This window comes from Dromiciops gliroides, chromosome 5 (assembly GCF_019393635.1).
Source record: "Dromiciops gliroides isolate mDroGli1 chromosome 5, mDroGli1.pri, whole genome shotgun sequence".
NCBI lineage: Eukaryota > Metazoa > Chordata > Mammalia > Microbiotheria > Microbiotheriidae > Dromiciops > Dromiciops gliroides.
In genome coordinates, this window is record NC_057865.1 from 110,887,599 (window position 1) to 110,902,822 (window position 15,224).

General features: G+C 42.0%; 1 protein-coding gene across 3 annotated transcripts in view; it reads left to right on the top strand.

Annotated features, from left to right (window-relative positions):
• Nucleotides 1-12,312, top strand: part of WDR91 (WD repeat domain 91) — a 33,802-nt gene extending 21,490 nt beyond the window's left edge. For all 3 annotated transcript variants that reach the window (XM_043966519.1, XM_043966520.1, XM_043966521.1), the window contains 5 exons: nt 2,588-2,756; nt 5,060-5,168; nt 6,134-6,246; nt 7,086-7,283; nt 8,056-12,312. In XM_043966519.1, the coding sequence (XP_043822454.1) occupies nt 2,588-2,756; nt 5,060-5,168; nt 6,134-6,246; nt 7,086-7,283; nt 8,056-8,220 (754 nt within the window). In that variant the 3' untranslated portion in view covers nt 8,221-12,312. The remainder of the gene's footprint in view (nt 1-2,587; nt 2,757-5,059; nt 5,169-6,133; nt 6,247-7,085; nt 7,284-8,055) is intronic.
• The last annotated feature ends 2,912 nt before the right edge of the window (nt 12,313-15,224 follow it).

The following is a 15,224-nucleotide window of genomic DNA, read 5'->3' on the forward strand; positions in this document are numbered from 1 at the left end:
CTAAAACCCCATGACATTTCTCATGAATTGTTTTCTAGTTGTATCTTCCCTTTGCTGTCCTGATGCAGTTGTTTATTTTATTTGTTTGTTTGTTTATTTTTTTGCGGGACAGTGAGGGTTAAGTGACTTTCCCAGGGTCACACAGCCAGTGTCAAGTGTCTGAGTCTGGATTTGAACTCGGGTCCTCCTGAATCCAAGGCCAGTGCTTTATCCGTTGCACTACCTAGCTGCCCCCTCGCAGTTGTTTATTTTAAACCCAAGCTCAGCACTTTATATTTGTCCCTATTAAATTTTAGTTTTTTAAGTTCAGCCTACTATTCTAGCCTGTCAAGATCTTTTGAATTGTTTCTGCTACCTAATTTATTAGTTTTCCTCCCAGCTTTATGTGAGTTATGCCATCTATTCTTTGATCTGAATGAAATGGAACCAAGGACTACTTCTTGGGGTCACTTCAGTAGAGACCTCTTTCCAGGGTCCAGTCAGTAAATCATTTCTGAACTTCCCCATCTAAAATGTTTAGTCAATCTCTCCATCTTATATACAAGAATACTGTGAAATATTTTTTTATAAGCTGAAATCCAGATGCAGTTGCTTCACATCATTCTTGGAATCTACTAGTCAAGTAACATTAGGAAAAAGGAAAAGATTATTTTGGAATGATTGGGTCTTAATAAACCCACTCTGGCTTAGTAATCACCACTTCTTCTTAAAAGTTTTAAAAAACTTTTATTATAAACTTAATTAACAATCACAGTCAATTAAATACATATATAAAATGGAGGGTAAAATCTTATGTAAAACCTTAGCATTTAGTTAAATATAATCAAATGAATTAACAATTAACAGACACAAAATGAATTTGCTCATGTCCCTTTACATTTCTATCTGAAATTCTGCCACTTTGGCTTCCTTTTCTTTAAAGAAAAGGTAGTTTTAGTCAGTGTATATGCAGTTCAGGTTCTTGCATTGCATCACTATGTATAAATCTTTCAGTATTTCACCATAAGTTTTATTTTTTATGTCACCATAATATTCCATTACATGGCTATGCCATTTACCCAACTGTTGCCTGTGAAAAGTACTTCCAATCGTCTTCCTTCCTTCCTTCCTTTCACAGGGCAGTGAGGGTTAAGTGACTTGCCCAGGGGTCACACAGCTAGTAAGTGTCAAGTGTCTGAGGCTAGATTTGAACTCAGGTCCTCCTGAATCCAGGGCCAGTGCTTTATCCACTGTGCCACCTAGCTGTCCCCCCCCAATTGTCTTTTATTACAAATGATCCAGTTTTTAATTTTTTATATAGTTTTCCTTTGACCTTTTTATGAATTTTTTAGGATCAAGTTTTAGCAGTTGAATTGCTGGGTCAAAAGATATAATCGTTTTGTGACTCAGATCTTTTTGTTTTTTTGTTTGTTTTTTTGCCGGGCAATGAGAGTTATGTGACTTGCCCAGGATCACACAGCTAGTAAGTGTCAAATGTCTGAGGCCGGATTTGAACTCAGGTCCTCCTGAATCCAGGGCTGGTGCTTTATCCACTGTGCCACCTAGCTGTCCTGACTCAGGTCTTTTTTAATATTACCATGTTGCTCTGCATGAACCACCTCTTTTAATAAATACAAATCAGCCCTTTAATAAGGCTTACAAAATCCCCTTTATTTTGCTTTTTGAAGATTGAGACATTTTGAGTCTCTCCAGTCCCACTGTGTCTTTCTTGTTTGCCAAAACAAATATCAAAAGCAGTGATTTAGCAATCATATTTGCAAATTCAGTATCCTGAGATTAGGTCATATTGGTCAGGTGCCTTGAACTTAGTGAGAGTGGTTAGCTACTCTCCTACTCTCTTAGAGTGCAATTCTGTGAACCATTTTTGTTCTACTTTTCCCAATCTGAACATCCTTTCCTTTGATATTGAAAAGTGAAGTAAAATAGGAATGACATTCTTCCTACATTCTTTCCAACGTTCATTATTGTCCTGGGCTCTCATCATCACTGACCTTCTTCTTGCCACTGAAAATAGCTTTTAAAAAAGCACTTTTTATTGTCTTTATCATTTATCACAAGTTTTAGCTCCTATTGGTTTTTTAGTCTTTCTGATGCTGTTTTCATCGGACATTGCAACTCTTTTTTATTTCTCAAATATCTGCCCTTGTGTATATGCCCTTTTAAAATGTATCAGTGAGCTTCTTTCTTATTCAAATTGGGCTTTTCTATAGATGCCTCTCCTTTTTCCTTATCAGTCTCATTTTTGACTCCATCACCAGAATTCATTTTTGAGTCTCCCACCTCTCACAAGTTGATTTCCCTTTTAAGATCTCTGTCCATGGCATCCTGTCAATCTCTGAGCTCTCTGAGACTAGTTCTCTTAAAGTTCAAGGTGCAAATCAAACTATGCTTGCATTCCCTTCCTTATTTCACAGTCTCCGAGGTGGCATAGTCTTTGCCATCCTGGTTCCTGCTATTTCAGTTTCCCTAAACTATATTTTTTCTTACTAATCATGGTCAGATTTAGGAGTGTCCTGAATTATCGTCTCTTCCTTTTGAAAGACCTTTTGTGGGTGAGGAGTCTGACTAAGCTTCTTGTTCTTTGTAGGATCCTGTCACTTGCCTGTAGCCCCAGTGGCACTTCCTTTGTCTGCTCAGCTGCAGCCCCTAGCCTCATATCACAGATGGACTACACAGCACTAGACAGTGGCATCAAAGGCACGAACCAGGTTCCTGGCAAGCTCTTGCTGTGGGACACTAAAACCATGAAGCAGCAGGTACATTCATGGTTCTATCCTCGGGTGTCTCAGCTGCTCATGTCAGCCTCTTGGTAATGTTTCTTGGTGTGGCAGAGCCTTATGCGGGGAATAGCAGGCTACAGTGGCACAAAGAGTGGTGGTGTCACTCCTTAGGACAATTAGCAAGTTGCCTTATTTAGGTTTGAGTTCTGGTTTTCCCAAACAGCTGGTTTCATATTGACTTAGTATTTGTTAATGTTCTTAAACTGTCAAAGAATTCTGTGGGGTGAGTACATGACTCAATATTAAAGTGTCATCTTCAGGTCAGACTTGCAGTAATTTCACTCCTTTAGAAGCCAGCCACAAACCTGGAAGTACACACAGGATACTTGATGTAGAGTTGTGTGTAAGATAAAGTGGAAGTAAGTCACAACAGCAAGAACTGAAAGGGGACTTTGCTGGAAGATAAAAGAACTCTAAGAAGCAAACAGAAGAACTATAAAATTACAGTAGTCTAGGGCCATTGAGAATAAAAGGGGACATGCATGCCTATACTTAATGGTCTCTGAAGACTTCATTGTATGACAGCCCACTACAATAACTGATATTCATAATGGTGACATCTAGAAAAGTTTAAATGAAGTTCGGTGTAATCTGTTTAAGAAAGCAGGAAAAAGGCCAGTTCATTTGAGGAAGATGTCTCCCCATAGAATTTTGGAGCTTAAAGGGGGTTAGCTTAGGGATTTGGAAAATTCACTTATTTGGTACATTCCATTTTCTTGACTTCAGTAGATAAATGAGGTCTTAATATGACTAAGCAATCTTTAGCTTTAAAGTGACTTGTTTTCCAGATGTTCATTTGTAAACCAGTTTGGAATTTTAGAAATGCTTTCTCAAAGAAACAGCTTTATTAACCAAGACCTTATAACTGAAATATGTGAGATGAAATTTGCAATGAAAAATAGTAGAAAATAATATTCTTGCAGATGGGTTTTTCAGGTACCTTTGGAACTAAATGGCTTTTGTGATTTGGTCTGGGAACTTATAACCATTTACAATGTTGTTCTTTTCAGAAAACAGGTTTTATGCTATATGGCAAGGAGGAAATATAGGTATTCTGGTAACATACTCCCTCTCTGCTCTAACAAGAATACCACAAATTTTGGGTGTTAGTATGTATGAGATATTCATGAGCTGTGAAGTGCCTGTATTGAGACATGCTATGACAAAAGGTGGCAGCTGAATTGTTGGGAATCTGGTTTTATCTTAAGTGAGTGTCTTAGCTTTGAGTGTTTTGGTTCTGACACTTAGCCAGGGTCATACAGCTGGTAAGCCAAAAAAGTGTCTCTCTCCCTTCTCCCTTTCTTTCTTCCTCCCTCCCCCCGCTGCTACTGCTTTCTCCTTTCAGATTGCCTTGTAGATGGCTTCTGTGTACCTAATTATTTACATGCTATCTCACCCATTCAAATGTAAGCTCACTGAAGGCAGGGAGGGGGCTGTTTTTGCCTTTCTTTGTATCCCCTAATGCTTACTACAGAGGAACGTGGTTACTCACAGGGAGTGCTTAAGAAATGCTGGTTACCTACCTCTGGCACTTGTTGGCTGTATGGCCATTGGTGAGTCGTTTAACTTCTTGGGGCTGTAGGAAGCCCTGGAGAACTGTCAGTTGCAAAAGAGTTGGTGACTTGCGTTGGGAATTTCTTGTACCAGGCAAATCACAATCAAAAAAATAAATTAGGTTATGTTAGTACTTGAGCACCCACCTCAGTTATTATCTGAAAAGCAGTTTGTAAGCCTTAAAGCTCAGTGTGAGTTACTGTTAATAATAAAAATGAGTCTGGAATGTTGTAAGCCTTATTTTTAGGGACATCATCATCACCAAAGCTTGAACTGGATCATTTTAGAAAGGACACAAATGTTTTGTAGTCAGAGGACCTTGGTTTGATTCCTAAATCTGCTTCTTACAGCCTGTAACATATGTTAGGCAAGTCATTTCGCCTCTGAGGGCCACAGTTTCCTCAATGGTAAAATAAGGGAGTTGGATTATATGACCTTTAAGGTCCCTTTCTACTTCCAAATCTACGATCCTGTGTATTACCTATTGTGAAGAAGCTATAACAAATGTCTGAGAGTTTCAGGAAGGGTGTAGTCAGCACGGTACAGAATCTGGTTACAGTGTAATTCATAATCGGAACTTTGTTTGGCCAGTGCAGTGATCCTTAATGCTGAGAGAGAGGACCAAGCCACATACAGTGCCTCATTCAGCAGCTTGTACATTGTACTTGGGAGAGCAGTATGTTGCTAGGGTCAAACTGACATCTACTGATAGTTCTTTCTTATAGCTCCAGTTCTCTCTGGATCCAGACCCCATTGCTATTAATTGTACTGCTTTCAACCACAATGGGAACCTGCTGGTCACAGGGGCAGCTGATGGAGCCATTCGGCTCTTTGGTGAGTAGTTCTGTTCAAGGAGATCTATATTTTGATTGTCTCAGAGCAATGACTTGGACTCTTGAGTCCATGAGGATGGAAGCGTGATCAAGACTGTAGGGCTGGAGTGAGATCTTGTGTTTTTGCACAGTAGCTTATCATGATAAGCTTTTTTATCGTTGTTAATATCCATGTGATCAGTGTCGGAAGGAGTTAAGAGGTAGTGAGGGTTATTCTTCCATTTGGGTATCTCATGGATTGCCTTGGGTGTCAGCTGATTTGTGACCCAGTGGGATACACATTCGATCCCAAAGATGAGAGTGATGCTATTCTACCCACTTGGCTTGGCGGGTTTGGGGGAGTTGGGGGATGGGGGTCACTAACTTTTTTCCTCCTTGTAAATTTGTTCTATATAGGAGAAGGCCAAATAGCAAAGTACAAGGGAAGGTGTGGGTCCACCTTTGGTGGCTCATTGTTTAATTGAATTTTTGACAGTTTTTCAGGCCGAGGAGCTAACCCTTAGCTCTCATCTGTTCATAGCTTCATAAGGCCCCCTTATGTTTGGGAGCCATCACTTTCTCCTAGGCACGTGCATTTCCCTGCTTTTCCCATTCAGGAAGGGCAATAGAATATCACTGACTAATAATAAAGTACCTGGTCTTTGAACTTGGAGTACGAAGTCTTAGGTTTGAGTCTTGGCTCTGACGTTAATGTGTCCTGCAAAATGAGGGCATTGTTGACCTCTAGAGTCTCTTCCAGTTTTAACGTTCTTTGATCAAGAAGCAGACAGTTGAGCAGAACTATTGAGTGGGGTCCTGAGGCTAGCTTCGTACTCTTTGTACTGGGAAGGAGGTTCTCTGGAATGATTGATGATCTGGTTAATTTGAACTAAAGAGTTAAAAAATATCAACAGTTAATTATAAAAGTATAGCAGCTTGGGACCATTGAATTGACCATTGGGGCAATTTTGTAACCTGTTTTCTCAGATATGCAGCAGCATGAGTGTGCCATGAGCTGGAAAGCCCACAGTGGGGAGGTCTATTCTGTGGAATTTAGCTACGATGAGAACACTGTCTACAGCATTGGAGAGGATGGGAAGGTAGGTTGGATTTCGGGGTAGGCGGGTGCTTGTCTTGAGCTGTATTGGAGGTGGTGATAGTCATGGCTCTGAATAACTGTATTTAGTGTCATGAATTTTTCCTCCTCACTGGCATCCTTGAGGTAAGTATTCACTTCTTTCCTCTTTTTGATTCTCTTCTCTCCAGTAGGAAGTGGCTCATATCACTGTAGGTGTCAGGGATGAGAGTGGATGTTCAGAATCGAGGGGCCGCAGGTTAGCTGTATAACATGATAGTTCTGTGAAGGGATTCAAGTCACTGTTTTTCTACTATTGTTTCCCTCCCTTCAGCTTCCAAAGTCCCTGAAACATTTTTTTACATGCTGTATCTTGCTACTGAGGGCTATGTTTTTAGGAAGGAGATGACTTATTGCATAGGGCTTCCATTAAGCTGGAATAACACCAGAGGCAATTCTGGTGGCTCTGATGGTACCGGATGCTCTTTATTTAAATAAATTTAATTGAAATTGTTTTTTACATTATTTATATTTCCCACTGTATCCTTCCCCTTTCCCCAGCTCCTTTCTAGAGAGCCTTACCTTCTAATAAAGAATTTTTTTAAAAAGGAAGGGAAAAAAGTCAGCAAAATTAACCAACGTAATTGAAAATATCTGGCATGTGCATTGATCCACACCCATTGTCCCCCACCTTGCTGGAGAAGTTTGGGGAGGTGTTTCCTTACATTTTCTTTGGGACCAAGCTTAGTCATTACACTTTGCCACCATTCAGCTTTGATTGTTTGTTCTTTTGCTTTCCCGGTTCTGCTTCATTTTGCGGCTAGATTAACTGGCAGCTTTTTTCTTGTGTTTTTGTAATTCCAGTTTATTCAGTGGAACATCCACAAGAGTGGCCAGAAGGTGTCTGAATACTCTCTCCCCATGGATGCCACAGGCCCCTTTGTGTTGTCTGGTTATAGTGGATACAAGCAAGTCCAGATTCCACGGGGTCGTCTCTTTGCTTTTGATTCTGAGGGAAATTACATGCTGACTTGTTCTGCTACAGGGGGCATCATCTATAAGGTAACAAGGTTGAAGTAGTCATTCCTGAGTGTTTCTCTTGAAGGCCTCAAAGTACCTTCCAGCCCTAAATCTATGGTCTTGTGGGAGGATACCCTTTATCTGGGTTTCTGCTTCATCTAGTATGTGTTTGAGCTTTGGCCCCTTGCCTCAGTACTCTGTACTTCTGGGGTTCTGCCTTGTAGAGGAGCCACCCTGCTCAAGTCCTTTGATTTGGCTGGGATTATGGGCGAGAGGCAGAGTGCACTTCTGCAAAGCTGAGATAACAATCTTGTGGTAGAGAGAGCTTTGGGCCAGTGTCCATCGCTAACTAGCCGCTGCCTGACCTTGGGCAAAAGAATGTTAATAAGGAAAAAATGAAAGTAGTTGGGGAAAGCATATTGGAAACAAAGTCCTAGACAAATGAAAGATACTATGTTACTTTCACAAATCAACCTGGTATAGGCTCATTAATAACATGGGCCCTACTGGTTATAAACACATAACAGTCTTACAAAGATGGAAATCTGGTGATTTTGCCTGAATTGTTACCAAAGCATGATACATCTCCTACTTTTGTAAGATAATACATTTAAACTATAAGCAATAATCCTTTCTGGTCCAAGGGGGACAAGTCACAGTTTCTAGCTAATCTAGAAAGCCAAACCAACGTTCTCAGGGATCCAGGCATACATATACTTGTTCAGGTGCATTTCTCTGAGTTTCTTCATTTCTGATGGCATTCCATCCCAGAGTTCTCGTTTATCTGTCTCTTTTTTCTTGTCTTTCTTTGCAGTTGAGCAGTGATGAGAAGGTCCTGGAGAGCTGCCTGAGCCTTGGGGGTCACAGAGCCCCAGTGGTCACAGTAGACTGGTGCACAGCCATGGACTGTGGGACTTGCCTTACTGCTTCCATGGATGGCAAGATCAAGCTGACAACATTGCTGGCTCAGAAATTCTGATGGGGCCCTGAGCCGGGGAAGCGTTACAGAATGTGTATGGAATCAGTATTAGCCTGAGATTGAGAACCATGGGGAGCAGGAATCCAGAAAAAACACTGGTTCTGGATACTCACAAACTCCCATTGGGCTGGGGCAAATGGCTCAAGAAGACCGATTGCTGGTGACTTTTCCTCTGACTCCTGTGGACATCGACAGTATTTTGTGTATAGATAGTTCTTGCTTTGACCTAAGTGGACCTTTCCATAGACCTCTACATAAAACAGTTTTTACATAATGTGAATTTGCCCATGGATGTGGGGCAGAGAGGGAGAAGAGCAGGAAGGGGGCTGAGCGCCTCATGGGAGAGGGAGCTGGCACGCGGTTCAAAGACACATGGAGCCGGAGACAGAAGCGCAAGCAGGAGGGAGGACATGCAACGGCGAGGGCCAGCCACATGGGGGCCTGACTGGAACTAAGAGGAAGAACTCTGGGGGGCAGACAAGTGGGGTCTGGAAATGAACACAGACGGGAGGATAGGTGACGTGGGGACTAGAGACAGATATGTGCTAATCAAGTGTGGATGGGCAGAAAACAGGCCTTCAGGGGGCATGTGGGTGGTTAAAATATGGCAAAGTCTCAAGCCAAGCATGGTGGGGGTGGTCTCTCTCTCTCTCTGTGTTCTGATTTTTGGAGGATTTTTTTTTTTTTTGTGGGGCAATGGGGGTTAAGTGACTTGCCCAGGGTCACACAGCTAGTAAGTGTTAAGTGTCTGAGGCCAGATTTGAATCCAGGGCTGGTGCTTTATCCACTGTGCTACCTAGCTGCCCCAGGATTTTTTTTAATGGGGATGGGGCGGGGGTGAGGTAGGAGACCAGAGCTTGGAACCAAGGAGCAAGAGCATAGAGAGAGAGCATAGTATTGCATGGTCAAGTTAACATTGGTGTTGTTTTTGGAATGTAGATTTCTTTCAAAATTCTTAATGTAATGTCAAATTTGCATGATGCAAATTCATGTAAAGCAAGAACTGTCTATATATTTACACATTTCTCATTCTCCTTTTCTTAAAAGAGTATTGTTTGCACTCTGGTCTTTCTGTAGAAGTGGTATACTAGAAAAGAAGCTGCTTCTGTAACTGTGGTGACACTTGGTTATAACCATTTTGGCATTATTAAAAAAGCAGAAGCATTGTCCTGGGAGCTTAACCATCTCCTTACCTCCCCAGATAGGAGAAATAAGATGAATCATGGCAGTGTGGTGTAGCGGATAGTGCTGGATTTGAAATAAGATGGTAGTTCAGTCCTGCCTCTGATGTTTACTATCTGTGTGACCCTGGGAAAGTCACTCTCAGCCTTAGGCAACTCTAAACCTTGTGTACTAGCTTATAGCCAGGTGGCAGTCTGTATTAGTGGAAGATTTCACACACTTATACAATCTCAGATTAAATACGTGTGTTACTTAGTGAGCTTTCCATAGTATCTGTCCGAGGTGTTGGTTTATTGTAGAGGTGAGGCTATTTATATAAATTCAATCTGTAATTCTTACTTGGCTTCCATTCCATATATGCACCTATCTATGTATATGTTCTCTATCCCATTGACTTCATACTGCATTCTAGATGAAAGATTTATTTTTCTGTCAGAAAGCTTTATGAGGGGATGTGGTTTCTTCTCTCGTGGAAAAGATATGTGTAGCAGATCTAAGGTGGAGCTAAGACCCTTTGCATATCTCTAGCAGACAGACCATGGTGGCTGTTTTCCCAGGACTATTTCCACCCTCTATGTTTTCCTCTTGATGGTTGTCTTATACCTTCTAACTCATAAGGATGAATTAGCTCTAGGATTTGGATCTTAATTCTAACCCCTGATCTCCTGTGTACAGACAGTCTTTACCCTTTTGCAGGAATAGAGAAAGGTGGTGAGTTGTCCAGGTTGTGAAATTTGGTGGCAGAGCTCAGACTAGAAGCCAGGTTTCTTGTTGCCCAGGTTGCTGGTACTAGCTAGTTCAACAACTAACAAGCATTAAGGAGGTCTGATACACCTTTGAATTCGGTGTTCCTTAGGCAGGCTTGTAGTCCCTTCACATGGGAGGGGTGGAAAGCAGTCCTTTTCTCCTCTTCCGTGGTCTGTGGGGAGGGGAAATAAAATAGCCCGTTGGTTCTGTTGTTATCACTATTGGAATGAGGAGTGGAGGCAAGTTTGGAAGCTGATGAAATAATAATGATGTTAGCTGGCATCTATAAAGCACTTAACATGTGTTCTCAATGCAGTCCTTACAAAGACCCTGGCAAGGTAGGTGCTTTTGTTATCCTTTTACAGATGAGGAAACAAATCAAAAGAAGTTTAAGTAGCTTGGCCTTGCGGTCAACACAGCTAGTAAATGTCTGAGGCTGGATTGGAACTCAGGGTTTCTTGACCCCAGCTCTAGAGCTCTTTCCACTCTCTGTCCACCTAGTATTGCCATTGCATTTGGCTCATTAAAGGGATAAAGTGGAAGATTACTGCTATTGAGGCTGACAAGGTATAAGCACAAGTTAATAACCATTCACCCTGTCTCTTCACTGCCAGAGGTTGGACTGGTTCTGACTCAGTTCTGGGGCTGCAGTTCTAGCCTGGGGGTATCCTCAGGTTTCATTGCCTCTTAGCAATCCATGCTCTACTGGCCTTTAGGAAGATAGAGAACAAATCTAGGGCTTTGTTCTGCTTGGGGATGAGGGAAGAGTGAAAGAACTAAAATACTGAACCTGCATTTGAGCAAGCTTGAATATGACCTGTAATGGCAGATTCTGTTTCCTGGATATAAGTGGGATATTCCATTTACTGGACTGTTGGTCATCTCCTTCTTCAGAATACACTCTCTTCTTGAGGGACATGTTCATATCACACACTTCATTGTCTTCTCTCCAGACCACATGTTCTGATCCTTCTCCCTACCCCAAGTGTGGGAAAATCGGGGGGAAATATTTTCTTTCTGTAATTTTTTCTTCTTTCCCATCCCCTCTGTTGAAGTGGTAACAATGACTCTTCTCTTTCTGTTGATGCCACTAGCACCTCAATCTAGATCAGACAGATAATCTTTATCAAAAACAAGGTTTACACCTAAGTCTTCCTGACTCCAAGGCAAATACTTTTACTCCCTAGGCCAGGTTTTTTTTAGCTACAGATGAACTAAGACCAATGTTTTTTTTGTTTTTTTTTTCCCCAAATGGGAGGAGGAATACTCAAAAGATACTGTCAAGGTGAAATGAAGAGGAATTGGCAAGGAGTTTAGATGTGGAAGGTCAGGAAGAATCAAAAGTAACACCTAGGTTTTAAGACTAGGAAGGCGGTAGTGGCATTACCCCTCAAGGTTTGGGCTACTTGTTAAACCTTACCTACCAGGTTATTGATGGGTTCTAATGTGTATTGTTGCCCTGACAAATCACGGACCCTTCACTCAGCTAGTCAGGTGGGTGTGTCATCTTGAGAAGAATAAGGTCAGGTGTTCCCATTCTACAGCCTCCCTTTAGGTCACCCCTCCTATCGCACCTGCTGTGTAAGCTTCCTGGTTCAAACTTTCATCACCTTCTGCCTCTTCTATTACCTTGTATCTGGACTTCCTACCTACAGTTTTGCCCTCTCCAGTGGACACTAACACACTGCTGGTTCATATCTTCTTAATGGGACTTACTCCTCGCCTTAACCCCTTTGTGATTTCCCATTACCTGCTTAATGTATACTTCTTAACATGCACATTCAAGGCTCTCTGTAATCTTTTCCAGGCAACTGAACTGCTCGTTTCCCATTCTTGTTCTTCACTTTCCTGTCTCCACCTTCTCTTGTAGAACCAGTCTGTTACCTGCCTCATGAAACCTTCCTTCTTGGGTTCTCTTACTACCTTCCCTCAGATATCTCATGGAACTTCTTTTTTTTTTTTTTTTTTGATGGGAGAGGGACCTCTTTTTGCACTTCACAATTTTGCCTTGTATTATAGTCATTAGTGTACCTATCTTCTCTTCCTCCCCATTCCACTCTTACTAAATTTGTAAGCTCCTTGCGAGCAAGGGCTGCTTTTCTCATTTGTATCTCAGTGCCTTGCACATAGAAAAACTTTAATAAACAAATTGAATCTGTTGAATTATGTGGCTAATACCTACCAGTGGTTTCACAGGGTACCGAAGGATGGCAGTTTCAAGGTAAGTGTATTGAAATTTTTGCCTCACCTAAGAAGCTTAATCCTGAGGGGAGTTTTTTGGTTCTGTTTCAGTGAGAAACAAAAATATTTTATTTAGCAAACACAAAGTTAGTCCCATCTATATTCTCAAATGTTAAGAATTGCCTCAGTTCTTACAGGTACTATTCTGTTTTGGAGGGGATTAGAAAGCAGCTCCCTCTTCCTCAGAGGCAGATAGGTGGTGTATTGGATAGAGCACTGGGCTTGGAGTCAGAACAACAGGAGTTCAAATTGAGTCTCAGACTTTTAATAGCTGTTTGACCCAGGGCAAATCATTTAATCTCTACCTTAGTTTCCTCAGCTGTAAAATGTGGATAGTAACAGCATCTACCTCCCAGGGTTGCTTTGAGGATAAAATGATATCATATTTGTAAAGACACTATCTACATGCTTATATCCTTCTGCCTTCCCATCCCTTCCCCTTAGTTCATACCATACTTGTTTCTGTGAAGCCTCTGGAACTGCCTCCCTGGCCAAAGTGTACTGCAACCCAGTGAAAGATCTGGAATTTGTACAGTAGTCTGCTCTGCCCTTTGAAGTTTAAAATATGGCAGCTGCAAGGAGTAAGGACATTGGCTTGCAATTCAAATGGCTCAAGCCCTGTGAAAATGCCTGGCTCCTTCCTTGACTTTTGCATATTTAAGTTAATTTACAAACCTAGAACTCGAAGAAGGGATTTGGGAATCCAAGCTGTAAATAATAATTGATTTGGGGGGAGGGCAGAGCAATGAGGGTTAAGTCACACAGCTAGTAAGTGTCAAGTGTCTGAGGCCGGATTTGAACTCAGGTCCTCCTGAATCCAAGGATGATGCCCTATCCACTGCACCACCTAGCTGCCCCCTGTAAATAAGAATTTAATGGCTTTGAAACTACCCTCCCACATGGACAACACAATACCTGACATGCCAACAATAAACAGGAAATGTCTGGTGGTTTCCTATTTGTTTAACTCTAAGGCAGAAGTAGTAGACAAGGTGTCCAGTGCTCATAATTTATCTTATCCCAAATTTGGTAAAATAAGAGTTCAAAGAAAAGACAAGGATTTGAACATTTTTTCCACCTAATTTCTCTAGCACAGAAAATAGCTAACATACCTTTAAGTTATAAGTGTGGCACAATTGGCTGAATATTTCAAAAATCTCTTTGTAGGGCATTTTATGGTTGTAGTTCTAAGTTTTCCTACGGTTTTTGCTGCTTAAAAAAAAAATCTGGATAAAGGAATAAGAAACCCCTGAATTCCAATATTTATTCAGCCAATTCTGATTGAATATCTACTATGTTCAGAGTTATTGGGTCGTGGTGGAAGGGATATAAAAATTAATAAGGTGGCAACCAACATTCCCTTAGGAAAGATTTATACAACTTGGGTGTTACTCCAGGCCCAAGATTGCCGAGCCTCAAGGGGTAATAGACAGTGTTAAAGGATTTCAGAAAAGGGAGAGATTTCTGGCTGTGATGACTAGGGATGGTTTCAAAGAGGAGGTGAAATCTGAGCTGGACGAAGACAGATGTGGGATTTTGATAGTGTTTGGGTTGGGTAGAAATTCCATGTAGTGGGAGTGGTGGGAGTGAGGCAGGAAAGCATAAAGAAAAATTTGAAAATTGACTGGAAGAAAGGCCTCAAAAATGAGAATAGTAGGAGACAAGTAGAAGATAACATTTATGAGTCCAAATCTTGGGATGTCTCGAATACCAAAATAAAGAGTGTCATGGGAGGATTATGGGCCCCGGTCACCCCAACAATTCTCTGGGGGGTTCAAGGAACCTTTTCCTTGAAACCTCAGGGGTTTTCCCTTGAAATCAAGTAGGCCTCTCCTTGAACACAATCAAGGACACACACACTCACCTAACGGAGATAAGCGGCACAGATTGAACTGAGCATGCTCCAGGACCATCACCCCACATTCCAGTCCTCCTAAGCATCTGGATGAGGTAATCCAGGAGAAGACCACCTGGAACCGCCCATCAGCAGACTGCTTAGACCCATCAGGACAAAGTTGACACCCACCACCAGATCTCTCACGAGGGATTCTTCCTACCACAGCGCAACGCGGGAAGACCACCAGCCCCTCACCCAATAAGAGACTCTTACCCACCCCCCATCGAAACCCTATAAAATGGCACCCCACAAGTCAGTTGGGGGTAAGCGTTTTGTTCTGGCAAAACCTTCCTCCCAGCCGGTTTCTCTTGTACCCCAATAAACCTGTTCTCTTATTCCTGATTAGGTCTTGTGGGAGAGTGTAATTCTTTACAGAGGAATCCTAAGGACCCACGTGCTTTCTCCTATCGCTTTCCCCATATCAAGAGTTTGGATCTATCTTTGGTAGGCAACGTTTGGCAAACCACTGAAAATTTCTGAAGTGAGTGACAGGCCAAATGAAAAGCACTTCAGAGAATCTAACCCTACCTTGCGTGCAGCAAGATCTTTGCTGCTTTTATGATCAAGGGTTATACGTTTGCAAGATGGTTGTTAAATAGTGTTAGAGCCTGTAGCCTTTGTGGCAAGAAGCCGCACTCTACAAAAATCGAACCAGTGATCCCAATGTGTGAGTGCTATGAATATGGGACACCCGCCCTCCCTTCCCCCCCACTATTTCCCCGTCGCTACCCCCTAAGCTCCTTTCTAGCAGGTCCCGCTTATATGTTTTTGCTTTTCTCTAACCCCGCCTCCCTTTTTCGGGGAGGGGAGGTGGTGGGAAGAACAGACCCAGACCACACTAACCAAGCCGGCCACTTGCTCCCTTTCTCAGCCCCTGGGAGAGACCAGGTAGCCTTCTTTACAGAGAGAGCGCCACCTCCTTAGAACAAAACTTCTT